Source organism: Gymnoscopelus braueri (genome assembly GCF_963280865.1).
Source record: "Gymnoscopelus braueri genome assembly, chromosome: 11".
NCBI lineage: Eukaryota > Metazoa > Chordata > Actinopteri > Myctophiformes > Myctophidae > Gymnoscopelus > Gymnoscopelus braueri.
Genome location: NC_137613.1, coordinates 45,845,855 through 45,871,337, shown reverse-complemented (window position 1 = coordinate 45,871,337; position 25,483 = coordinate 45,845,855). Strand labels below are relative to the sequence as shown.

Genomic DNA, 25,483 nt, shown 5'->3' with positions numbered 1-25,483 from the left:
TTTTCATAGCGAGCGTATGCGTGGTGCGCACAGCGCGTTTGTTTAGATCAAAGTGATTATCAATGATACCGGCTACACCAGGCGCGCGGATACGCTGTTATATTATCTTATTAATTCATTCGAACTCTGTAGAACTTCTCCGTGTTGTGTGTGTGTGTGTGTGTGTGTGTGTGTGTGAGAGAGAGACACACACACTGCAGGCAAAGGGGCGGGGGGCCGGGTGAAGTCAAGGCACAGACGGGTCGCCTATGTTGTTTACGGACAAAGGATGTTATGAGACAACAAAAATTAAACCTGCCTTAACAGTTGCGTGCATTAGCACACAATGAGGCTAAAGGAAACATTATGTCTAAATCACTACATCTCCAGTTTGCTAATTCACTACTTCTACTACTACTTCCCTATTTGAAACTTTCAATTTCTCTAAATATTATACACTTTCACGCCAGCCTACCCAGCCAGCACGCCCATTGCGTCCCATATGTTTTCAAGGTGGGCTAAACCATATGGCCCCCATGTCGGCAATGTCAGCGGGATCCACTTGGGTCCCAACTGGGATGCCCATGTGGGATATAAGTGGGTTCTATCTGGGCCTTAGGTGGGTCCCACCTAGGCAATTCTATGTGGGACCAAGGTGGGTCCTAACTGGGTTGCCCATGTGGCCTATAGGTGGGTCCTACCTGGGCACTAGGTGGGCCCCAACTAGGCAACTCTATGTGGGACTGAGGTGGGTCCTAACTGGGTTTGCCCATGTGGGCTTTAAGTGGGTACTACCTGGGCCCTAGGTGGGCCCCAATTTGGCAATTTATGTGGGGCTGACATGGGACCCATATGGTTTCAAGGTGGGCTGAACTATATGGGCCCACTTGGGCTTTCCCGTGTGGGCTATACGTGGGTTCTACCTGGGCCTTAGGTGGGCCCCACCTAGGAAATTATATGTGGGACCGAGGTGGGTCCCAACTGGGTTGCCCATGTGGGCTTTAGGTGGGTTCTACCTGGGCCCTAGGTGGAACCCAACTAGGCAATTTTATGTGGGACCGAACCTTATTGGACAGACAGGGGGACAAACACACAGGGACAGAGACAGAGGGGAGCACAGGACACTCAGTGTTGCCATGTCCTCTGATTATAAGCGAATTTGCCTTACTTTTCACCACAGTGTTGCCATGTCCCACAATTATAAACGACTTTGCCCTACTTTCACGCAATACTCTCGCTCACACTGTGAGCTGGCTGTAAGGTGGATCTGCGATGCGAAGTGTACGACGCGTCACGCTAGATGTGAGGGCCGCGCAGCGGCCCGAACTTCTAGTTAACCCAATGGTAAAAATGTAAGCACTTATGCAGGAAACTGTTTCAAATGTTGAGATTTAACAGCCTGTAATGGTTGTACTGTATATTCTCTCTTAGCTTGCAACAAACACCAGAGAGACTTTCAGTTGTATAAGGATTTCCATGTTAGGTATAAGTCAAGAGCGTTTTTTTGTGTTTCTGTGGTTTGTATGTAAGCTTTTCAGATGTGCATCCGAATGTGTTTCAGTGGTGTATGCCAGTGTTCCATAATACGTATGGGAGTTTAATTTATGATTTGACATTTTTGTTTTGTTTTTTAATGTTGTCTCCAACCCCCCTACCACCCACTACCTCCATCCCCTCCTGCACCATCCAGACATAGATGAATGTAAGGATGATGGAGGTATTTGTGGCAAGAAGGGGACTTGCCAAAACCTTGATGGGAGCTACTGGTGCAATTGTTCGGTTGGATACAGTAACTACGGCAACAACGGGACCCAATGCTCAGGTGAGATCCATGACACACTTTTGATTTTCAGTAGATTTTCAGAGTGTTCTCTATCATTTGTAATTTTCAGGAGGATGGGGCGGGGGGGGGGGGGGGTGCAGAGAGAGAGGGAGAGCAAGGAGAAATACATTGAAAATAACCATTCTATTTTCATATCTGAGCGTTCTATGTCAGTTTTGGTGTCCTCCATTTGTTTTTCTTATCCTGTACATGTTTTGTTTATTTACGTAGAGATGTATAACATATTTCTTTTCACTATCGGATTTGCTTTGTAAAGAGAAACTACTGGAGAAACAGCTGTTGGTTAACCAGCTATAGCGAGCCTATAGAAATATCCATACGTTGTTGTTGTTTTTTTGTATCCATTAATACCAACTCAGCTTAGTTTCAATTTGCGTTGAGCACACCCCACCCTAGTGGTATAAACAGCTGACTGGATGTTGACAAGGGTTGTTACACGTCTCCTAGCAACAATAGATACTTGAAATCAAGACATATCTAGAAACAACACATGAAGATGCTGAGTAGTTTCACTAGCAACCAGGTTTTCTATCATTATTTACCCCCTCCAACGGATCTGTTGCCACAGTCAAGATCACGATAGATAACACAAGCTGTTGAATTACACATGCATGCATGCACACACGCAAGCACGCACACACACACACACAGGAAATGTCAAGGCATGCTGATGTTGATAACTTATGTTGTATGTCTTCTGTACTTTATAGTTTTCACATACACAAACACATACTGTACACAACCTGTAGTTTATAGTATTGGTGGTGTTTTACTGTGATGTGTTGCAGAGTTGCAGTGTGACCATTTCAAAGCAGACAGTACACAGGTGAGTTGCATCTACAGTATTCTGTATCCAATCATCAGATACAGAATCTCCAGCCCACAAAAGTAGTAGCCTGGAAACCAGACGAATCTGCCAGTGCAAAAGAAATGAAGCCCTCGCCAGGTCACAAAAGTAGTAAAGTGTAGTATGTCTGTATGTATGTATGTATGTATGTATGTATGTATGTATGTATGTATGTATGTATGTATGTATGTATGTATGTATGTATGTATGTATGTATGTATGCATGCACTGATGCATGTATGTATAGAATACTATGCACTAATACTACGCTCTTTCTCCTTCCCTCCTATCTCTCTCTCTCTCTCTCTCTCTCTCTCTCTATCTCTCTATCTGTCTGTCTGTCTGTGTCTCTCTCTCTCTCTCCAGTCTTCATCAGGTCTGTCTAATGTCTTGTCCCTGATGCGGAACAGCTGCAATGCCCTGCCTAACTCAAGTCATGGAAATACACTGCTAGAGGTAGCAATCATGGATAAAAAATACACAGATATACATATGCCCATTTGAATGCCCCCCCCACACACACAATTTACTCACATCTCCTTGCTGTTTCCTCCTCTGTTGGGCAGCAGATGTTTACAGCAGCGGAGGCCATGCGGGTGTCCCCCGATCACCTCGACAACGGTGACAAGGTGACTGGATTGCTTGAGGTAGTGGAGAATGCTATGAGGCTCATTGGACCCCAGCTTAATGACAAGCAGACCCACAAGCTAGACACAACCCAGACAGGTACACGCACGCACGCACGCACGCACGCACGCACGCACGCACGCACGCACACACGCACACACACACACACACACACACGCACACACGCACACACACACTAAGCTTCACAGAGGACTCAATGTTATTATGGGATTTCTGTTTGAGTAGAGGCAAAGCTTGCTGTGAGGAAGGGAAAGACTCCACCCACTGGACCAATCCATCTGAGCAATGAGTATGCTACTCTAGACACTGACTGGCAGACGGCAAGTGGGGCTGCTGGAACATACCCAGGTAAACTCCTCCACGGTGGTGGGTAGGAACTTTACCTCTCATCTCCTTTCCTCTTATGTCACCAGAGACCTTCTCATTTCTCATACAGTATACTATGTTCCTCAGGTTTTGCTCTCGCTGCGTTGGTGAGCTACAAGAATCTGGAGAAGTCTGTGAACCACTCCTTTGAGCATCTCAGAGGTCACCAGAAGGATGACGTAGATCCTGACTACCAGATCTACTCTAAAGTGGTGTCAGCTGTTGTCTCCAACCCTTCCACAAAACACTTGGACACACCTGTCAACCTCACACTGAGACACCTGCAGGTGGGCCAAAAGCAGCAGTCCACCTGACTATTTAGATTGCATAGTTGTTAGATGTATGAAAACCCTTGTCAATTTCCTGCCACCTGAAGGACATCTAAAATATTAATAATAATAATAAATATTATGAAAATGTTTGTAGGCTACCTACAGTACTATTTAGTTGTGGCTAATAGTTATTAGTATCTCCCCTCTGCACATTACTGTAGATCAGCTCATCATGTCTAGGTAATAATAACAGAGCATGGACATGTTTCTGTTTTTATGCAATTGCCTTCTGTAGCACTTTGAGATTTCTTGTAAATGTAAAGTGCGTTATAAATAAAATCCATTATTATTATTATTATTATTAATATGCAGTTATGATATTGTAACCAGGCTAAGCTAACGCTACCGTTGGACAAGAAGATAAAGATTACAGCGTAGCGATAGTTCATGTAGGCACAGAAGGCAGGAGGTTTACATAATAGATTATGTAGTTACCAGGGTAATGGTTTCAAACAGGAAGTTCACAAAGTTTGGAACATTCATTTCTTACAGCCTGAAACCGCCAATAACATATCCATCTGAGATGCATACTAACCATCTTTTCAGTGTGCTATTTTCCTTGCTCAGTCCAATCAATCAAATGTCAAATTCACATCAACTGGAGACAGCCATGAGAAGGCAGTGCAAATGGCAACTGAAATGTGTTGCTAATAACAATGAGCTTTTTAGATGACAGAATAACAGATGACATAGTGGAAATTAAGAAAAAAACTAATCTAGCAAACATAATATAACTAATAGCAACAAATAGCCTGCCATATATTGATATACATGTTCTTATTGTGTATTAGGAGGGGAAGGAGGCGAGATTCATCTGTGCATACTGGAAGGCTGGATTACTTGGACAGAATGGTGGCGATGGGGCCTGGGCCACAGATGGCTGCACCCAATTGTCTACCAACTCTACACACACAGTGTGTCACTGTGAGCACCTCAGCAGCTTTGCTGTGCTCATGGCCCTCTACCCATTGGAGGTAAGGAAAGGCTTGTACACACACCCACCCACCTACCCACCCACGCACATGCACACATACACATGCTGTAACAAGGAAGATTTTTAAGAGACCTGGTTTGAAGTACCAAAGATACTTCCCTAAGTCTTTAGGGAAGGTATCGGGAACTAAACAAACATAGCATAGACTAGAGTAACTGAGAGAAACATGGAGAATAAGCGAATAATTGGCAAAACTGATCAAAATGGTGTGCATGGCCATTGCCTATTAGGCGAAGAATGCCTTCTTCACACTCTTTCATTCTGTCACAACAAACTGAGAAGCAGATTGTTTCTGTGAGTGTTAATAAGAGGTTTTGACTAAGGACTCTACAGAGACTAAAATGACCAAGCAAACACTCTGACAGCTATAACAATGGACCTTAACACCTCCACCCACACTTAACTGTAACTAGGGGGATTATGTGGCAAATGTGTTCTCACCGACGCAGTAAAGCCATGACATACAAGTATTTGGCTATAATGAAGGAATCAAGGATATGCAGAACCGCAGGGCCTTTGGCTGTAAACTATGTATGGCGTTGGAACAACAGATGTTCAGGAGGCGGGGATACACACCTTTACTCCGCCCCCTTTACCAATCTACCTGGCACTATTTATACCTTGTCAGAACTACCCAGAAGCCCCTTATTCGCTTTCGTACATCCGTACTCAAGCTCATAACGTTTTCAGCATGATGAGCAGCAAGAGCACCTTACCTCTTCCAGCCAGTCCAAGTCCCGCCGTTCCATTTCTCCCAGCGCTCCGCTTTCTGCTTTCTCCAGACACTTCAACTTCACGTCGTTCTACCATCATCCCACCATCCGGTCAACCGCGACATCTTTCAGGTCGGTCCCACGCACCCACACAACATCGCCCGACTTCTGGGAACGGGAGCGGGGCCGAACCGCAAGGAGGCCACCACCGAGCAGCTCGGCGTTCCCGACGGCCAGCAACGCCACCGTCACCGCTAACGCTCGCTTCGCGGCTCCCCCGGTCTGTGCCACCACGGCTCCTCCAGCTGTTAGCTAGTAGCTACTAGCTACAGCCACAACGCTAACTACAACAGCCGGCACTACAACAACACCGGAGCCTTCGTCGCGCCAGTCGCGGTCCGATGACGTCACGCACCACTGAAGCTACCGCGGCGACTCCGGATGATGTCACCCGCCGCTCCGGGAGGCTTTAGGGCCCTGTGCCTGCTACCCAACCCTAATGTCTGTCTTGTCTATCTTATCATCCCTTGTACCGCAGGCTGCACTTTCATCCCCCCCCACCCCACCCATCCCTACATCCACCTCAGTCTCCATCCTTTTCTCCTACCACCCAAGCACTGCCGTGGCCACACATGGCACCCCCCCCCCCCCCGCCCCCCCCGCTTTCACTTTCGAGCATGCCACCCAATCAAACCCCGTTGCCACAACCAGCGGTGGCATCGCCTCACTCTCCCCCCCTGTCCTTTCCTGTCCTCCCCTCAATAACCCCTCCCCCCATCCACCCCCCCCCCTTTTTCTGCTGCTCCCTCCATTCATGAGCTACGCTAGCATCATGCTCCCATGCTAGCTTCTTACTATACTACCAAAATTGCTCCCACAGCTGCTATAGCCATCACTACAAGTTCCTACCGAACTACTGTAACACGTGTTTCTTCCTAACACTGCTGTTCCCTCTATTCATGAGCTATGCTAGCATCATGCTCCTTTGCTAGCTTCTTACTATACATACTACCAACATTGCTCACGTGGCAACAGCTGCTACTGCTATTATTACAATGTTCCTACCGAACTAACATCGTCTCCTTCCTAACATTGCTGCTCGCTCCATTCACGAGCTTGCTAGCATTCATACCCGACATACTACCAATATCGCTCCCGTGGTTAGCCGCCACCGCTATCACTACAATGTTTCCAACTAACTAACATTGTTTCCTCCACAGAGATGGCTGCTTGGCGCTACTAACAGACATTGCCAGTCCACAGACATTGCTGCCCGGTGCTACTAACACCTTTAGCTACGAACATCGTTAGCTCTATCCACAGCGCTCCCTCCACTACAGCGCTCTCCACAGTGCGCTCGCCCCTAGCGCTCCCCCCACAGCTCTATTGCAGCGCGCTCGCGCCCACAGCGTTCCCTCCCCTCCATCCTCTCCCTCCCCTCTCTCCTCCATCTTCTCGCCGCCCTCTCCCCCAATCCTCTCGCCCTCTTCACCCTCCATGCGTTTTCTCCCCTCCATCCTCTCCCTCCCCTCTCTCCTCCATCTTCTCGCCGCCCTCTCCCCCAATCCTCTCGACCTTTTCACCCTCCATCTCATCTCCCTCCTTTCTCTCACCCTCCCCATTCTAGCCCTGCCACACGGCAACAACGGTTACCCCTGCATATTGCCAGTACCATAGTCACTATCACGTTCCCGCCCCAGAGTTTCCAACTCTCCTTCTTTTCTAGCCCTGCCACACGGCAAAGACGGCTACCTCAGTTCCACTCCAACAGGCTCCTGCCTCTGAGTTTCCAACTCTCCTTCTTTTCTAGCCCTGCCACACAGCAAAGACTCCAGGGTCGGCGACCCTCCCCGGAACCCCTTTCACTTCCCTCCATTACATTCTATGTATTCAATAAATACCCTAAACTTTCCATAAAGGTGTGTTTCTTTGCCTAGTGAAATGGCGTTGGAACAACAGATGTTCAGGAGGCGGGGATACACACCTTTACTCCGCCCCCTTTACCAATCTACCTGGCGCTATTTATACCTTGTCAGAATTACCCAGAAGCCCCTTATTCGCTTTCGTACATCCGTACTCAAGCTCATAACGTTTTCAGCATCCCTCCACCACCCCTTTTCACCTCCACAGGTTGTGCTTTCCACCACTCCCTTTTCTCCTTCTATATCCCTCCCCGTCTCTCTCCCTCCTTCTCTCTCTCCCACTTCTCAGGTTCCTGCTGGGGGTATCGGTCCATGAGTGCCGTGCTGACTACGCCATCGGCCGTCCACGTGTACTGTGCTGACTACGCTAACGACCTCCTCCCCAAAGACTCCAGGGTCGGCGACCCTCCCCGGAACCCCTTTCACTTCCCTCCATTACATTCTATGTATTCAATAAATACCCTAAACTTTCCATAAAGGTGTGTTTCTTTGCCTAGTGAATAGCCATTGGAAGATTCATTTCCTGGACTACATTGTACACACACACACACACACACGCACACGCACACACAGGCGGAACGCACGCACGCACGCACGCACGCACGCACGCACGCACGCACGCACGCACGCACACACACACACACACACACACACACACACCAGTAAACCTGTTGAGCTGTCTCTTTCTCTGTACAGTATTCCTATTTGCAGGAGTTGCTGACCACGTTGGGACTTGTCTCCTCCCTGCTGTGTCTGGCAGTGTGCATCCTGACCTTCAGGTTCTGCCGCTCCATACAGGGACCCCGCGTTCACATCCACCTGCACCTCTGCATCTCCCTCTTTATTGCTGACTTGATCTTCCTCGTTGGCATCTCAAAGACTAAACCTGAGGTTTGTAGGGAGTAGGGACCAAGGAATAGTGTGTACACAGACAATGTAACGAAATTTGAATTAACACTCAGGTTTTTACTGTGTATAAATTACACAGCCTGTACAGAATATGAATTAATCAAAATGTCAAAATATAGCAACAAAGTATACATTTTAGCAAACATATATATATTCTTTATTGGCCAAAAGTATATTCTAAATAACTTAATGCTCTTGAAAACGTTTTCGATCTTTCAGGTTGGCTGTAGGCTTGTGGCGGCTTTGCTCCATTACTTCTTTTTGGGGTCGTTTACCTGGATGCTGTTAGAAGGGGTCCAGGTCTACCTTATGTTGGTTTCGGTCTTCAATGCCGCCATTCGACCTCGCTACCTGTATGCTGTGGGATATGGAACGCCCCTGGCCATAGTGTGGATATCTGCTATCAGCAGGCCTGCAGGACATGGCACAAAAAAACAGTAAGCATGTGGAAAGTGTGTGTGTGTGTGTGTGTGTGTGCGTGTGTATCACTTAAAACCCACTCACTCAGAAAGTGACACAAAGACAAACGAGCGTGTGCACGGGTCCTGCGTGTACGCTAGCTCCTTATGCTGTGTAGATCGTTTTTCCACACAGGCGCTGTTCGGCGGGCTCCCTAGTGGCCACAATCTGGGGCAAAATCTGTCTGTTTAATAACAATAAGTATGATATATGAATATGACACTTTGAAGCATGAAAGGTAAAGCCCACAGACATTACTTACATTTGTGCCAAGTTTAGAGACAATTGTACTGCTGGTCTGCCGTGGGAATGTGAACGTACAAACACATGACGTACCTGCAGCGACAAAGATCACCTTCCCCGCCTGGCTTCTCTCCCCCAAACACGGCCAATGGTGTTCTTCAGACGCTCGGCTAAACCGGATGCACTGTACTGTATAATAATGGTTTATTGATCTTTATTTACACAGTCCTTAAAGTGGTTTGTTGTGAATTTGTGCATCAATGGGAGACTGCATGTCAAACATGTTCTGTTCTGTCATGTTCTGTGGAAGGAAATGAATAAAAAAAGATTGCATTGCTTCCTCACATCACAACTCTCCCTCACACTGTTAAGAGGGAGGAGATTGTTACGGCCCCAGCCTAGGGGAACCGAGGCACAACATGGAAGTATGGAACCCCTCTCTCCTTAACTCCCAAATAATTACCAGCAACCAGAAAGTCAGCCATACAATGGGATTTATTTTCTAAAAAAGCTTCAGAGTGGGTGACAGCAAAATAAGAAACAAAATAAGCTAAACAGAGCCCACCCTAAATTATCTTGCGTCTAGCAAGTAGTCATGTGTGAAAGGGCCGAACAATGTCCTGACCCGTTTCCCTGGGTCACTGTCCAGAGTTCATAATGTAAAAGCGGCTGAGAGAGAGAGAGAGTTTGTTTAAGAAGACTATAGAGCCTCAGTTTTGGGTTTGTGTGTGTGGGTATTCACTGAATACCCACACACACAAATTCAGACTCATTTAATTAAATCACTTTTATTTATATAGAGCCAAATCACAACAAAGGTTATCTCATGGCACTTTACTTATAGAAGGTCAAGACCTGCTCTATACTGTGTGTGTGTGTGTGTGTGTGTGTGTGTGTGTGTGTGTGTGTGTGTGTGTGTGTGTGTGTGTGTGTGTGTGTGTGTGTGTGTGTGTGACGCACACGTACACGCACACGCACACGCACACACACACACACACACACACACACACACACACACTTTAGTGTGGTCATAACATGAACATCTGTGCTGTCCCTGTTAGCTGCTGGTTGTCACTGGACCATGGCTTCATCTGGAGTTTCTATGGACCCGTGTGCATCATCATCATCCTTAATGTGTTCTTCTTCATCATCACCGTCTGGAAGCTGGTCCAGAAGTTCACCGTATACACATCAGACCTCTCCAAGCTGCGCAAATTCAAGTCAGTCACTCAGTCAGTGTGTGTGTGTGTGTGTGTGTGTGTGTGTGTGTGTGTGTGCGCGTGCGTGCGTGCGTGCGTGTGCACTGTGATAATAGTGCTGTAATGTGTCAGCCTCTCTAATATATGTCATGTTTGTTTATTTTTCTTGCCACTGTAATGTTGCCCACATGCAGGCCCCTTCTACATAAGCAAACATTTCTGTCTTAAATGAAAATATCCTGTGACACGGCATCCAGTATGCATTAGAGAGAGAGAGAGAGAGAGAGAGAGAGAGAGAGAGAGAGAGGGAGGGGGAGAGAGAGAGAGAGAGAGAGAGAGAGAGAGAGAGAGAGAGAGAGAGAGAGAGAGATGTGTCAGTCTGTGACTGATTGAGAGGGGGGGGCATAAGAAGCTGTGGGGCAGCTTTGATGATTATCCCATGGGATTATGAGAAATGGATATAGATGGAAAGAATGTGAGCGGGTTGGAGAGAGTTGGGGAAGAGAAATGTAGGGAATGTTTTCACAGCACCAATCGTGCCCTCTGCTGTAATAGTGCTCTTTTCTTCCCACCATTAAGTCTCCATTTGGTTTCCACATCTCCCCCCCAGTCACCACTGTGTCTCTCTCCCAGTCTATCTTCACACTGAGCTCTCGCAGACAATGCAGTGCCTTGGCCCAGCCTCCAGCTGCGAAACACTATTGTCAGTTATAGTTCAGAGATCTGATCTCCGTCCATTGGCTTTCTACAGATGACATACTCAGATGCTCATGGGAACCATTTGGATTTTCAAATCTGTTGCTTTTGTTTCTGTGAAACTGTTCTTGTTTCTCATTTTGCTCCCTCAAAGCAAATCGTCTTGTCTTTCGCTCCCAATGTTTTTTTGTTTGTTTAACTCTCTCAGTGCCAAGCGCCGAGTTATCCCGAGTTTTTTTCTGAATGCCCTCAGTGCCAGAACGAGTTATCCCGATATTGTGTGTATAGGCTAGATGACACTCTTCCCCAACTTGTGACGGCTGCTGTGAACAAAATCAAGCCCAAAATCACATGATCAACCACTTCATCAAAACAAATGTTGATCAAAAGAAAGACAAAGCCTTTCCCATGAACCACTATGGTGCTATTCTGCCGCCTGTACCGCCGTTCGGGTCTCTGTGACCCAAAACAAACAAACAAAACAAATGCCGATCAAAGCAAGCCTTCAACCACGTGATCAAACAAAAGCTGATCAAATATCACCTCATCAACAACAATGGGGATATGCCTCAATATGTACTTTAGTTTGGGGCTCCGTGAACCCTCTGTGACCTAAACGAAGCGATCCAAACACACGCCGATCAAAGGAAACCAATGTAAACAAAAGCTTATAAAAGGTGTGTGAGCAACGTTACCTTGTGTTCCACGGAGTAGGTCAGTTGTTTGAGAGAAAGCCACAAGCCAGTTCAGTTGAGTTTAGTTGTCCATTGATCGATAGTAAGCGTTCACATAGCCGATAAGTTAGTTGTCCACGTCTTGTCTGTCTGTCTGTCCGTGTGAGAAAAAAAAAGTGTGTGTGTGAGCAGATTACCGTGTGTGTGTGTGTGTGTGTGTGTGTGTGTGTGTGTGTGTGTGTGTGTGTGTACTGTACTGTACTAGTGTTAGTACAGTCGTCAGTAAGTATATAGTGTGAGTTTAGTTTGTATTTATTTTGTGAGCTAGTCTCAATATGCCGAGGCGCAAGCACCAGGGGTGTTGGGGATGAGCGTCTTCCCGTTGCCGATCTACTCCCATGCTCCAGCCGTGGTGGTCGTGGTCCTCGATCCGTCAGTCGTGGACGTGCTGGTCCTCCGGGCAATCGAGTGCCCAGACCAGGCCATGCACGCGGCCGTCCTGGCCGTGCACGCGGGCGTCCTGGCCCCGCTACAGCCGGTGGACCCAGGCAGCGGACATTGTACGACTACGAGATGTTCCGAGCTGTGGAGGTTCTCGAGCCGGAGACGGAGTCCGAGATGTCCGACGATGAGGATCACACTGCACCGATGGATCCAGCCACTCCAGAGAGTCTGCCAGTGCTTTTCCAGACACGGCCTCGTCGCAGTGTAGCGACAAGCCGTCGTGAGGAACTTGAGAGCCCCTATAACTCACAAAGGTCACACACTGATGACCCGTCCTCAGATGATGATCTGGACAAGGAATGGATTCCACTGAGAGAGGAGTCCGAGGAGCGGAGTCGGAGATCCGCTGTTATTTCTTCTACTAGTGGTAAGTACATTTTATCGTGTTTGAGATGAAATTAATGTATTTATACTGTAACTCGCTCTGGATAATTGTCTGCTAAGGCTAAATTGTAAATCGATGTCTCTATTTACAACCCATACATCTACATAAACCTTCAGATTTCAAATATAAAGTCCTTACCCCACGGCCAGGGATGTAACAAGTTAAAACGCCTGGGTCTAAGTACCCGTATATTCCTTATTGTTCAATGAAAAGCATTCTAATCCGATCGGTGGACATTTTTTCCATATGCGTTCAACGATGCGGCCCTATCGGTTGGGAGGTATATTGCACTCTGATACATTGTAACTCTATGAGAAAATGGCCGCCGATCGGATTAAAATGCTTTTTATTGTACAATACGGACGATACGAGGCCATGGGGTAAGCATTTTATATCTGAAATCTGAACGTTTATGTAGATGTAATGGAGAGTTTAGAGACTATTCAAAAACCAGGAACAAGTTGCTTCATGACGCTTGTGACAGACGAGCGTCATGTGAACCATGGCTTCAAATTTACCAAACTATTTTATTGATTTTAGACTCGGAGGGTGAGCAGCAGGTGAACATTGGTGACACGTCTGATGTCATCAATTTACTACATTGTTTTTACTACAATGTTTTTTCAATGCTTTTATCATATACAAAGCTAAACACAACTAAGACTGTCTCAAGACTGTCTCAAGGGGTGTAAAAATAATTGATTTGATTTTGTTTACCATATATACCATAACTATTTGATATTTTCCTCTGATTACAGATACAGAGATGAGTGAGACTGAGGAGCAACCCTCATCTCTTCCTACTGTTGGCAGAGCCAGTCTAGGTAAGAAAACAAGTTTATTTTGCTGAACATCATACTTACACACAAATTTAAAAAAAAGTATGTATTGTATCGTAAATGCATGTATTGGAAATGAATATGTATTTTATGGTAATTACATATTTCTATAATTTACAGGACGGGGACGGGGACGGGGACGTGCATGTGGTGGCAAACCTGACCCTATGGTCTGGCATTCAATGGAGGAGAAGGAGTGGAACCCGGAACACATCTCCTTCACGCCAACTCCCGGTCCACTCAGCAGTGCTGCAGTTCTACAGTCGGAAGAACCAGTGGACTATTTCCAGTTGTTCCTCACGGATACACTGCTAACACAGATTGTGCAACAAACCAACATATATGGAAAGGCGCGGGAGACTGAACTTCCGGGTCTACAATCCCCAGAAGCCTGTTAGGTATGGGATAAAATCGTACATTCTGTGTGATTCCATTACTGGCTACTGTCACAACCTGGGGCCATACTGTGGACAACATGTCACCCTTGTTGATACAATTACCTCGCCTAGGAGCACAGACTAGGTCACAGACTGTTCATGGATAATTTCTACAACTCTGTGTCCATGTGTAGCACGCTCCTGGACATGAAGACCCATGTCTGCGGGACTATAAGAAAGAACAGGGGAGCACCACATGACATTCAGAATGCTTCCTGTTCCAACCTGGGCACGGGGGAAAGAATAGCTCGCCACACAGACCGCTTGATGGCGGTTGCCTTTCGTGACACTAATGTGGTCAGGATGGTCACTACATTCCACCCAGACGTTATGGGAGAAGTTCAAGTTTGGCAAAGAGGCCAGAGTGCCCGTGTCACAAGAGCCAAGCCTGCCTGTGCCATAGAATACAATAAGTGTATGAATGGAGTGGACAAGTTGGACCAGTCCATTTCCTACTATCCTTTTACCAGGAGGAACAGCAAGTGGACCAACAAGTTTGTCCTCTATTTGTTCGAGATTTGTATGGCCAATGCCTTCGTTCTGTACAAACTCCAAAACCCAGAGGGCAGCTGTCCCACAATAGTAGTTAGTTAAAGGACCTTGTGGCACCATGCAGTACCACTAGGGGGGATAGTGGCGCTGTTGAGCACATTTCTATAATTAGATATATATGCTATATATAGATTTTATATAAATAGATATATATATAAATAGATACCTATTAATACATTGACTATTAATACCCTAGAGCAGGGGTAACCAACCAGTCGATTACGATCTACAGGTATATCATCAAAGCCTTCTAAGTAGATCGCGGGGTGGGCCCGGTGGCAGATGGGCAGCCATCGACAATTCACAGAATTTGTCTCCAAGGTAGTGTTGCCAAGTCTGCTTATTAGCTAGTTTGGGCTTGTTTTTCTGTAAAGTCGCTTGAATATATTGGGGGTCCTTGACATGAAAATGTTTGTGAACCACTGCTCTAAAGCAACATTCGACAATAAAGTTTGACTGAACTGCCCTAGTTGCTTATTTTGGACTTCTTTTCATAGACCTGGTTGCTTGTTTCTCTCACAAAATCTGGCAACGCTGCCAAGGGAAGCCATGCGTTGTTGTTTTCCTGTACATTCTGCGCACACATAATTCAACTCGCGGATCACGCTCAAGAAATATCGAGCGCAGTCTCGTGACATTGCAAGCCTTTTCAGTCTGGACAACGCTGGATTTTAAATCTTCAAACAGTGTTCTAGAACCGACGTGCCATGGCAGCAGATCGCACAAGCAATGGTGGAAGAAGTACTCAGATATTTTACTTAAGTAAAAGTAGCAATACCACAATGTAGAAATACTCTGTTTTTAAGTAAAAGGCCTGTGTTCAAAATGTTACTTGAGTAAAAGTACAAAAGTATTGAAAATAGCAGATCTACAAGCTCACAACGCTTTGTGAAGCGACATATTGTGAGCTTGTAGATCAGCCATTTTCAGATAGCTTAGGTATAAAATAGGGCTAAAGTGGTTAATGTATTTGTATGTGTATGATTTATAATATAATAAATGTAAATGTATATCTGCAAAGTAACTAGTAAACAAAGTTCTGAAATAATCAGAAAAAAATGTCAGATATAAGCGTGATTTCACACAGAGCGTTCAGAAAATCTGGACTTGCATTATTCAAAATATTACGTCTGGCATGGGGTGTCGCTTTATGCAGACTTTCCAGTAAGGATACATTTCTACGAATGAGGGCTGACATGATTAAACCAAAGATTTTCTAGGTATATATACGACTGGAGTGTCCGATAACACATTTGCTCTGAGACGAAAGTGTATTAATATTACCTCACCTATCATCTGTGGAGAATGTAATCCATAAGAAAACACGCCGGTATTTATTGATAACACGAACACACACACACGCACACACACACACACACGCACACACACACACACACACACACACACACACACACACACACACACACACACACACACACACACACACACACACACACACACACAAACACACACAGGTCCGTTTGGTTACTTCTAAAGACATGCTATTTTTAAGGACCCAGGCGTGGTTGATACCCTTTTGAGAAAGAGAGAATATAATGTATACATATGAAGACCCAACTGTAAGATATATGCTTTCATATCTTACTATATAAAAGTATACCACATAAATCTCGCAGAGAGAGAGGAGAGAGAGAGAGAGAGAGAGGGAGAGAGGGAGAGAGAAAAAGATAATTAGATAATAGGATTAAGGGTGAATTAATGAACGAATTAAATTCTATATATATATCATTGTGATTTAATCAACCTGGGTATTTATAGACACCCCGGATATTTTTAGTTGCTAACCCAAAACAAGACAGCTGGCGGATGGATGCATGGCTTAATACATTTTTTAACCAGACCCCCATGTAGAAGTAAACAATTCACATCAACACGCTAAATTACTGTTTTTTCCCACGACATGCCAGCAACAGTTTGTTAGCTAACATAGAGAGGATGTTTGGGGGGATGATACATTTTGACAGCTGATGCAGTCACTCATCAGCTGTGCAACTGTCATAGAGACAGAGAGAGCGAGTGAGAGGGGGGTGCAAGGGTGTGACACATTTTAACAGCTGATGAGTGACACCAGCAGCTGTGCAACTGTCATAGATACAGAGAGAGCGAGTGAGAGGGGGGGATGATAGACAATTGACAACGACAGATGTGCTGGTACCAAAAAGAGACACAGAGAGACAGAGAGACCATGACACATCATGAGAGGGTTTAATTAATTACCCTGAAAAAAAACCGCCCAACGAGGCTTTGCAGGGTTTGTAGCGGAAAAGGAAAAGGTAAACGCCATGAGACGAGCTTTCAATGTGCGGTTTGTTTGATCCCGCTGCACAAGGGCCACTGCTTCATTCAGTATCACTCAGAGGGGCCCTATCGCTAACTGTCAGAGACACTGAACTGTTTCCCTTTATTTTTTCTTAGATCCTCCACACGTGCACACACACACACACACACACACACACACACACACACACACACACACACACACACACACACACACACACACACACACACACACACACACACACACACACTGTTGCGAAAAATAAATGGATCAAATGAGTTTTCTGCTTTTATTTTCTGAGTCTCTCATTCACAAGAACGTGTTTATCTCAGATTTTTTTTTAATCATTTGTTTGAACACATACTGTAGATATGTCTGGTGTGTCACTGAGGCGAAAAATAAATGGATCAAATGAGTTTTCTCCCAATTTTTTTTTTGAAAAACTTTCACAAAAAGCTGTTTATCTCAGAATTCTTCTCTCAGAGGGTGTTTTTCACTGAAAACAAGCTTTACTCAACTGCCGATAAGTAAAGAACGGAAGATGGGATTGCAAAAATGTATTTTTCTGGGGAAAGTAGAGATTCTCCTCTGTGACATTGTAGTCATAGCACAGAATATTCTGTGGACCTTGAAAGATTGGCAAAAATAGCCAAAAATCCTATAGAGCCTCAGTTTTGGGTTTGTGTGTGTGGGTATTCAGACTCATTTTATTAAGTCACTTTTATTTATATAGAGCCAAATCACAACAAAGGTGATCTCATGGCACTCTACTTATAAAGCAGGTCAAGACCTGCTCTAATCTATACCGACTGCTGTCAGTACACATGCAGCAGTGTTCTGGATCAACTGGAGAGTCTTTAAAGACTTGATAAGGGAAAGGGGAAGACTGATACAGTAAGACATCTTTCTGAGACAGGATGTGCCTGATCTTTGCAATGTTAATATGGTTGTTTCCTCTCTTCTCTCTTGCCTCCCCTCTCTCTCCCCCTTTCCTTTGCTTTTCCCCTTCTCTCTAGAATGCTCACACTGGCAACCATATCACAGCTGTGCGTGCAGGGTCTGATGTGGGTGTTTGGGGCGTTCCTGTTCAATAAAGAGGCCACGCCAGTGGCCGTGGAATACCTCTTTGTTATCCTCAATAGCCAACAAGGGGTGCTAATATTTGTCTTGCACTGCCTAAGGTCTAAGCTGGTAATGGGGTTTTGTGTATACACACACACACACACACACACACACACACACACACACACACACACACACACACACACACATAGATACACACACACACACGCACGCACGCACGCACGCACGCGCACACACACACACACACACACACACACACACACACACACACACACACACACACACACACACACACACACACACACACACACACACGCACACACATCTGCAAGTTACATGTGTACTGTAACAATCTAAACCAGAGATATCTCCAAAGCTTAGAAAAGTAAGAATGGAGTGACAGTGAGCACCATTTATAGTAGTGATGTTATGCTGCCTTCTATAGGTAAGAGAGGAGTACATCAGGTTCCTCACAGCCTGCAGAGTCTGCACAGTCTGCACAGTCTGCAGTTTCCAGAAGAAGACGAAATACTCTGACTTCAGCACCACCAACCCTTCTTCCAGTCAGAGTCATGTAAGCAGTTATAAAGTGTAAAGTGCCTGATTTATACTTATACTACTATACGAATCTGCTGAGCTTGTGCTGAGCTGAGCTTGTACATCTGCAGTCTTTGGCGCGAGACACTGTTGTGTGATGGAATATAAACTATAGGCATCATATAGGCTACAGCCATTTTTTCTCTGTACCCCCCAACACTCACACATATGCAGTGGTGGGAAAAGTACTCAAATGTTTTACTTAAGAAAAAGTATCAATACTGCAATGTAGAAGTACTCTGTTACAAGTGAAAGTCCCGAATTCAAAATTAACTTGAGTAAAAGTACAAAAGTATTGGTATCAAAATGTACTTAAAGTACCAAAAGTATAAGTACTCACAACGCGTCGCTATGCGACGCGTTGTGAGCTTGTAGATTGGCTATTTTCAAATGGCCTAGGTGTAAGATAGGGCTAAAGTGGTTAATGTATGTTTTATAATATTATAATTTATATCTGCAAAGTAACTAGTAACTAAAGTTTTCAAATAATTGTAGTGGAGTAAAAGTACAATATTTGCCTCTGAGATGTAGTGGAGTAGAAGTAAAAGTATAGACAATTGGAAATACTCCAGTAAAGTAAAAGTACCTCACAATTGTACTTAAGTACAGTACTTGAGTAAATGTACTTAGTTACTTTCCACCACTGCACATATGCAACCACATATTTTAGCTTGACTATCTCTACTTTGTGTCTTTTAGGGGAATCGGAGCGCTCAGCACACAGGAGAATCTAAAATATGAAGAATTCTACCTCTCCGTCCACCGTTATCAATCCAAAGTACTTGATTGTTGGAACCCCGTTTTGCTGGTGTCTAATCTGATGTAGGGAGATGTCTGCTCAAATGTACAGTATGTGATCATTGTCATAATAAGATAAGCATGTTTATTCAGGGAGTTAAGAAAAGAAATAAAGCAAAAGTACTTTAGATATATTTATTTCTAAAAGCACACATTATGTATAAGAAAAGGAAGTATTTTGGTGCAATGCTCTGTTCATGTGTTTTTAACACTGACAACAGTTCATGCTGTATTTTATCTATAAAAACAAAACAAAAGGAAAAAAAAGAAAAACAATGGGAGCATTGTCAATATGCTGAATGTTTAAAGTGAACAATTTTCCTTAATCCTCATTATTCTTTGAGGGATATGAACCAAGAAAGGCTATGAGAGAGTCTGGTATGATCAAGGTTCTTTCTTCTTATGAGCACTTTCTCTTCTCTGCCAAAATAATCCCATTCATGACATCTGCATACCTGTAGATTTGAATTACATGGTTTTGGCTGTTGAACAAAATAAGTGACATATGATCACTTATGGCTCTTTACTGCAAGTAATTATGTTATAATTCACGATCTGTGACTAAGGCTTCTTTCGCTATACAGTGGCTGCTCATTCCGATGTTTTCTACTCAGACATTTTTTGTTACCACAGCCATAGCTTATCGCTGAATTGAGGACCCCACCACTATTCAGAGTGGTGATATGGACCAGTAGGCAAATAAAAGATAATGAAGCCATAAAGTTTAGCATATCGTCATTGTTATTGCACTTTCCTTTGACCGTCGACATTTTTGCTCTTTCATGTCAAGATGTAGCCTAATGTTTAAGTGGGGAGGCTCCACCCAGTATTTTCTATTTTTTTAAGTGTGAATGTCTTAAGAAAGGCTTTCCCAGTTTGAATGTACTATATGAACATATTTTTCTATTTTGTTGTTGTGTTTTATATGTTGGTACTTCTTAAATATTTCGCTACAAATTGTATAATAAAGCAAATATGACAATACTCTGAGATGTATCCGTATCATGGGTGGAAAATGCAAGAGAACTGGGCACTTTTGTGAAGTAAGCAGTGTGCAAATCTTGTATGTTTAAGGCTTAAGCATTAAAGCTGCACTATGTAATAATAATAATAATAAACTTTATTTGTATAGCACCTTTCATGACATGAAATGCAGCTCAAAGTGCTCAAAGTTTCCTCTTCTACCCCGGATTTTAACCCGGTTTCCTGCGCAAGTGCTGACATTTTTACCATTGAGCTAATAGAGGCTGCCTGCTTGCTCAAGGGATACATTTAATCTTTACCATCAGGTCAAAATTCATGTCAGATCCTGCACCTGGGCGAGACATGACCTTTGACACAATCTAAATGTCTCAATAGAAGAGCAGGGAGACAAAATACAACCAGCCCAATTGTATAAGTTATATTGTATTTACATACTCTACCATACAGATTGGACAAAATTACATTTTATTTATTAAAATGTAATTTTAACGAAAAAAACAAACAAACATATAAGTGTATACAGGGTATCTGCACATTTCTAAATTGACAATTTAAGGACTTTTAAGACCTTTTTAATACCAAGTTGGCCAAATTGTCAAATATTACATAAGAAAGTGGCAAACATTGTGAAAATAGCTGAACTACAAGCTCACCTCGCACTGCGAGGCGTTGTGAGCTTGTAGTTCTGCTATTTTCATAATATTTATCTGTGGAACAGAGTCAGACTAAATGTAATGCCTACAATTCCAAGTGCTTGTCAGGGTGTGGGGTCCCCAGTATTTATCATTCTAATTTCCTCTTTCTCTCTGTGCTGCGTTGTGTGTGTGTGTGTGTGTGTGTGTGTGTATGTGTGTGTGTGTGTGTGTGTGTGTGTGTGTGTGTGTGTGTGTGTGTGTGTGTGTGTGTGTGTGTGTGTGTGTGTGTGTGTGTGTGTGTGACTCTGTGAGTGGTGATGGGGGGCTGTGAAGACAGAAATAGATTTTTATGGTCCCCAGGTGCGGTGACTGTAGACAGATATAGATTTCATGGTCCCCACTCCCCAGAGGGCACCGTGCGGCACCAAAACATACCCCTAGGGGCTAACATGCTAAGCTAATATGCTAATATGCTAATATGTTAATAGCGTTAGCATAATGTCACAATGCACAGTGCAATACCAAAACCTACCCATAGGGGCTAACATGCTAAGCTAATATGCTAATATGCTAATATGCAAAAATAATAGCGTTAGCATGACGTCACAGTGCAATACCAAAGCCTGCCCATGGGGCTAAAATGTTATTATGCTAATATGCGAATATGCTAAAATGCTAATATGCTAATATGCTAATAAAGTTAGCATGACATCACAGGGCACAGTGCAGTACCAAAACCTGCCCATGGGGCTAATATGCTAATATGCTTATATGCTTATATGCTAAGATGCTAAAATGCTAACGTGCTAATTGTGTTAGCATGACGTCACAAAACATGATGTCACAGGGCACAGTGCAGTACCAAAACCTGCCCCTATTGACATTCCTGAAATTTCTGAAATTCCTCACATTCTTGACATTCTTGACATGTTTGACATCCCCTGCATACATGATTAAAGCATTTATTCAGCCATAATTAATTATTTCAGATTAATTATTTCATTAGTCAATTTAATTAAAATGATGTCACAATAAGACCTATTTATCATACTAATTTCCTCTTTCTCTTTGTGCTGTGTGAGTGGTGATCTCGTGCAGGACTTTATTACTTTATGATCCCAGGTTGAGAGGGAGGGTTGTAAATGTGGGGGGTGTGCTTTGTTCTCGTGGGGAACAGCTGTCTTCACACCTATATGTTATATCCTGGTTCTCGAGGGGGGCTACCCGCACCTGGAACCCTAAAATAGCCTGTCTCTTCCAAGTAACCAAATGTCAGATGCATCTCAAGTGGTCATCGGTGGTACTGCAGGTATGCGGCGACCATCGGTTTGTTCGTTTATGGGTGTGGTGTAACAACAGAGTATGGGCAAATTGGTGAAAGGGAGAGGGGGACTAGTGGTCATCAGTGGTATTGCAGACATACATAAGCCTATCAGAATTTAAATCACTAAGGGTGTAAATATAAAATACCTTGATTGTTTCATTTGTCATATTATAGTCTTAATTTTTTTTTAAATAACATGGGTACACTATTTTTCATGTTTTTCATAGGGATACAGTGTCTGGTGCTCCTTACACAAGGGCTTTTTGCATGTGGGTGTTAGAGCATTTGTTTCCTCGGGGGCTCACAGCTGCAACCAGGGGGACACAGTGTATTTGTTTGATCATTATCTGTATGTATGTAACACATTTATTCCTTTAACAAGCTCTGATAGCCTTTGAAACCTAGTTATAAGGGTTCTAATGAAAATGTGGCACAGACACACTTTTTGCAAAAAAATATCCGAAAATAGCAGATCTACATGCTCAGATGAGACAAGGGACTGTAATATAACTATGAGAGGGGGACCCCCGCTAGCCCCATCCCTCCTCATAGGATACAATAAATCATACCTACTGTACTCCCCATCATTGTTCTCATCCCCTCAAGTGGTTTTCACACCTATATTGATGTGTTTTATCTTGTTATAATTTGTGTCTTATAATATGTCATGTGTTTTACAGAGCATCCTAGATTGTGTTTTTGAATTGCTTTTTCATTGAGTGTATCGTTACTCCCTGATCATGTGTAGGTATGTATACAAAAGTAGTTAGATAAAGCATGTTAGAGTTACAGTAATGTTAGAGTTAAAGTTATGTTAGAGTCACAGTATGGTAGAGTTACAGTGTTTGTTAGAGTTGTGTCAGAGTTCAGTAATGTTAGAGTTACAATAATGGCCAAGTTACAGTAATATCAGAGTTACAGTAAGGTCAGAGTTACGATAATGTTATAGATATGTTAGAGTTTTTTTTAGAGTTACAGCAATGTTAGAGTTAAAGTTATGGCATAGTTACAGTAATGGTAGAGTTACAGTAATGTTAGAGTTAAAGTGATGTTAGAATCACAATATTGGCAGAGTTACAGTAATGTTAGGGTTAAAGTTATGTTAGAATTGTTGTCAGAGTTCAGTAATGGTAGAGTTACAGTAATGTCAGAGTTACAATGTTTGTTAGAGTTTTGTCAGAGGTCAGTAATGGTAGAGTTACAGTAGTGTAGAGCTACAATATTGGCAGAGTTAAAATTATGTTAGAGGTGAAGTTATGTTAGAGTTTTGTTAGAGGTCAGTGATTTTAGAGTTGAAGTAATGTTAGAGTTGAAGTTGTGCTAGAGTTAAAATAATGGCCAAGTTACAGTAATGTCAGAGTTACAGTAATGTTAGATATATGTTAGAGTTTTTGTTAGAGTTCAGTAATGGTAGAGTTACAGTAATGTCAGAGTTACAGTATTGTTAGAGTTAAAGTCATGTCAGAGTTAAAGTCATGTAGTACAGTATTGTTAGAGTCAAAGTGTTGTCAGAGTTCAGTAATGTTAGAGTTACAATATTATTAGAGGTACAGTAATGTTAGAGTTAAAGTTATGCTAGAGTCACAGTAATGAGTTTTTGTTAGAGTTCAGTAATGGTAGTGTTAGGACCAGTTTATAATATCTGTGTACAGAGATATATATTATAATGTGTGTATATAAGTTCTTTCTTTGATTTGTATTCATTTAATTGAATTCCTGCAATGTATTAATCCAATGTGTAATATGTCTGACAGTCCTTATCAGCTAGTAGAATTCCACTCCTCTGTACTCCTCTGTCCCCTCCCCTTTTCTAATAAAGTGCTTGGACAGAGGGGAGTGCGCCATTGTGATTTTGGACCTTGTGAAGTGATTTACATGGTGGTCACAATCCTCGTCGAGTAAAAGAGATCTCATGTGTCACGTGTAAAATTCTTTATCTGTGTGTGATTAACAGCAAGGGGGTTTAAGATAACGATCAAGAACCTATCATTTCACTGGTCCTTCGTGTCGGATTTCTACGTCGTTTCTGGGAGAGGGGAAGAGGATGCACCGCAAGTCTATCGATAGCCAGAGATCCATGAGGGTCCTGCAAAGCCCTGGGGTGTAAATTCGCACCAGGCCGGTGTCCCAAGCAAGTCCGAAATCTTCTCTTCGACGAACGACTGCCGAAATCTGAACGTGATCACACGCCTATAAGAAACACGTAAGTGGTCCTAGTGTGGACATATTGTTGTTATTACGAAGGTGTAATATTGACAAGTGTGTTGTAGTTGTGCATAGATAAGCCACTACATTCTAGTTGTGTTGTAGTGGCGAGGGCCACTGCATTTTATTATCTGCAATTGTATACTGAGAAACGAGTTTTGTGTGAGTGCAAGAGAGAGTCACGGTAGTTAAAAGATAAAGAGTCTGATAGCTCCCTCCGGAGGATTTAGTGAATTATCCTTTGGGGCAAGTCGACACGTAGTGGACCCTCCAGGGCAGATCCTTTTGTCTATGTTTAGTCTATATATCTTGTATAACCCCGATCACATTCTCAGGGGTGTACGGTGTGTGGTTTGAATGTGATAAGTTAGCAGATCCCCTGGGCTAGTCCACACGTGGTAAACATTGGTGAATATAAGGGTGTGATGCAGTTTTTGACCAGTATACAGCAGTGCCTAGATAAACTTTGAAATACACTTAGTTAGGATAAGAACATGATATTTACAGTGATTAAAATAATTTCTACACATTGAACAGAACATTATAATAACCACACATATTTAAGTTTTCACCCACATAATAGTAATTGACTGCTAATATGGAGAAGGAAAAAGAAGATCCTGTGAAACAAGTGATTGTAGTCGATGTTACCAACGAAGGAGATAAGCCAAAGCAGGGCAAGAAGAAAGGCCAAACAAGGGCCCCCAGATCATGTTTTAGGTGTGGTCGTTTAGGCCATTTTGTGGCTGATTGTATATCAAGCACAACAGTACATGGAAGGAATGATGTTTAAATGAGAGTAAGAGTGTATGTATGTGTGTGGATGAATGTATTTTTTTTAGTAACAACATGAGAATCACAGTACATGGCATATACAGTCCACCTAGAAGTTATTTTTCTGCATGAAAGGAGGAAGAGAGAGAGTGTGCATGTGTGTTCAGGTGTTAGTGTACATGAATTGTAAGTGAATGTGGTGTTTGGGTGTAATACATATGTACTATATGTAAAGTGTGAAGG

The 25,483-nt window shown here is 43.4% G+C and overlaps 2 protein-coding genes across 4 annotated transcripts in view; both read left to right on the top strand.

Moving 5' to 3' along the window:
- The window catches only part of LOC308095922 (adhesion G protein-coupled receptor E5-like), a 33,135-nt gene extending 12,715 nt beyond the window's left edge, over window positions 1–20,420 (top strand). The window contains exons 5-17 of one of the 3 annotated variants that reach the window (XM_080443088.1): window positions 1,670–1,801; window positions 2,611–2,648; window positions 3,036–3,125; window positions 3,239–3,395; window positions 3,543–3,665; window positions 3,771–3,970; window positions 4,807–4,989; window positions 8,341–8,535; window positions 8,773–8,990; window positions 10,317–10,475; window positions 17,857–18,031; window positions 18,369–18,497; window positions 19,220–20,420. In XM_080443088.1, the coding sequence (XP_080299214.1) occupies window positions 1,670–1,801; window positions 2,611–2,648; window positions 3,036–3,125; window positions 3,239–3,395; window positions 3,543–3,665; window positions 3,771–3,970; window positions 4,807–4,989; window positions 8,341–8,535; window positions 8,773–8,990; window positions 10,317–10,475; window positions 17,857–18,031; window positions 18,369–18,497; window positions 19,220–19,261 (1,841 nt within the window). In that variant the 3' untranslated portion in view covers window positions 19,262–20,420. Of the gene's footprint in view, window positions 1–1,669; window positions 1,802–2,610; window positions 2,649–3,035; window positions 3,126–3,235; window positions 3,396–3,542; window positions 3,666–3,770; window positions 3,971–4,806; window positions 4,990–8,340; window positions 8,536–8,772; window positions 8,991–10,316; window positions 10,476–12,152; window positions 12,239–17,856; window positions 18,032–18,368; window positions 18,498–19,219 lie in introns of those variants that run through there. The other 2 variants (XM_080443087.1, XM_080443089.1) reach the window with 2 other exon arrangements.
- LOC308095925 (uncharacterized protein) lies at window positions 12,456–14,071 on the top strand. The gene is made up of 3 exons (XM_080443092.1): window positions 12,456–12,695; window positions 13,472–13,537; window positions 13,673–14,071. Exons 1-3 carry the CDS (start codon window positions 12,473–12,475, stop codon window positions 13,948–13,950), a joined length of 567 nt encoding a protein of 188 aa, XP_080299218.1. The 5' UTR covers window positions 12,456–12,472; the 3' UTR covers window positions 13,951–14,071.
- Window positions 20,421–25,483: the final 5,063 nt, after the last annotated feature.

Bases quoted from the DNA above. Each gene is read 5' to 3' on its own strand.
- LOC308095925 (XM_080443092.1), top strand. From the start codon at position 12,473: ATGGATCCAGCCACTCCAGAGAGTCTGCCAGTGCTTTTCCAGACACGG. The intron at 12,696-13,471 runs GTAAGTACATTT...CTCTGATTACAG, and splicing joins TGTTATTTCTTCTACTAGTG to ATACAGAGATGAGTGAGACT. The intron at 13,538-13,672 runs GTAAGAAAACAA...TATAATTTACAG, and splicing joins TGTTGGCAGAGCCAGTCTAG to GACGGGGACGGGGACGGGGA.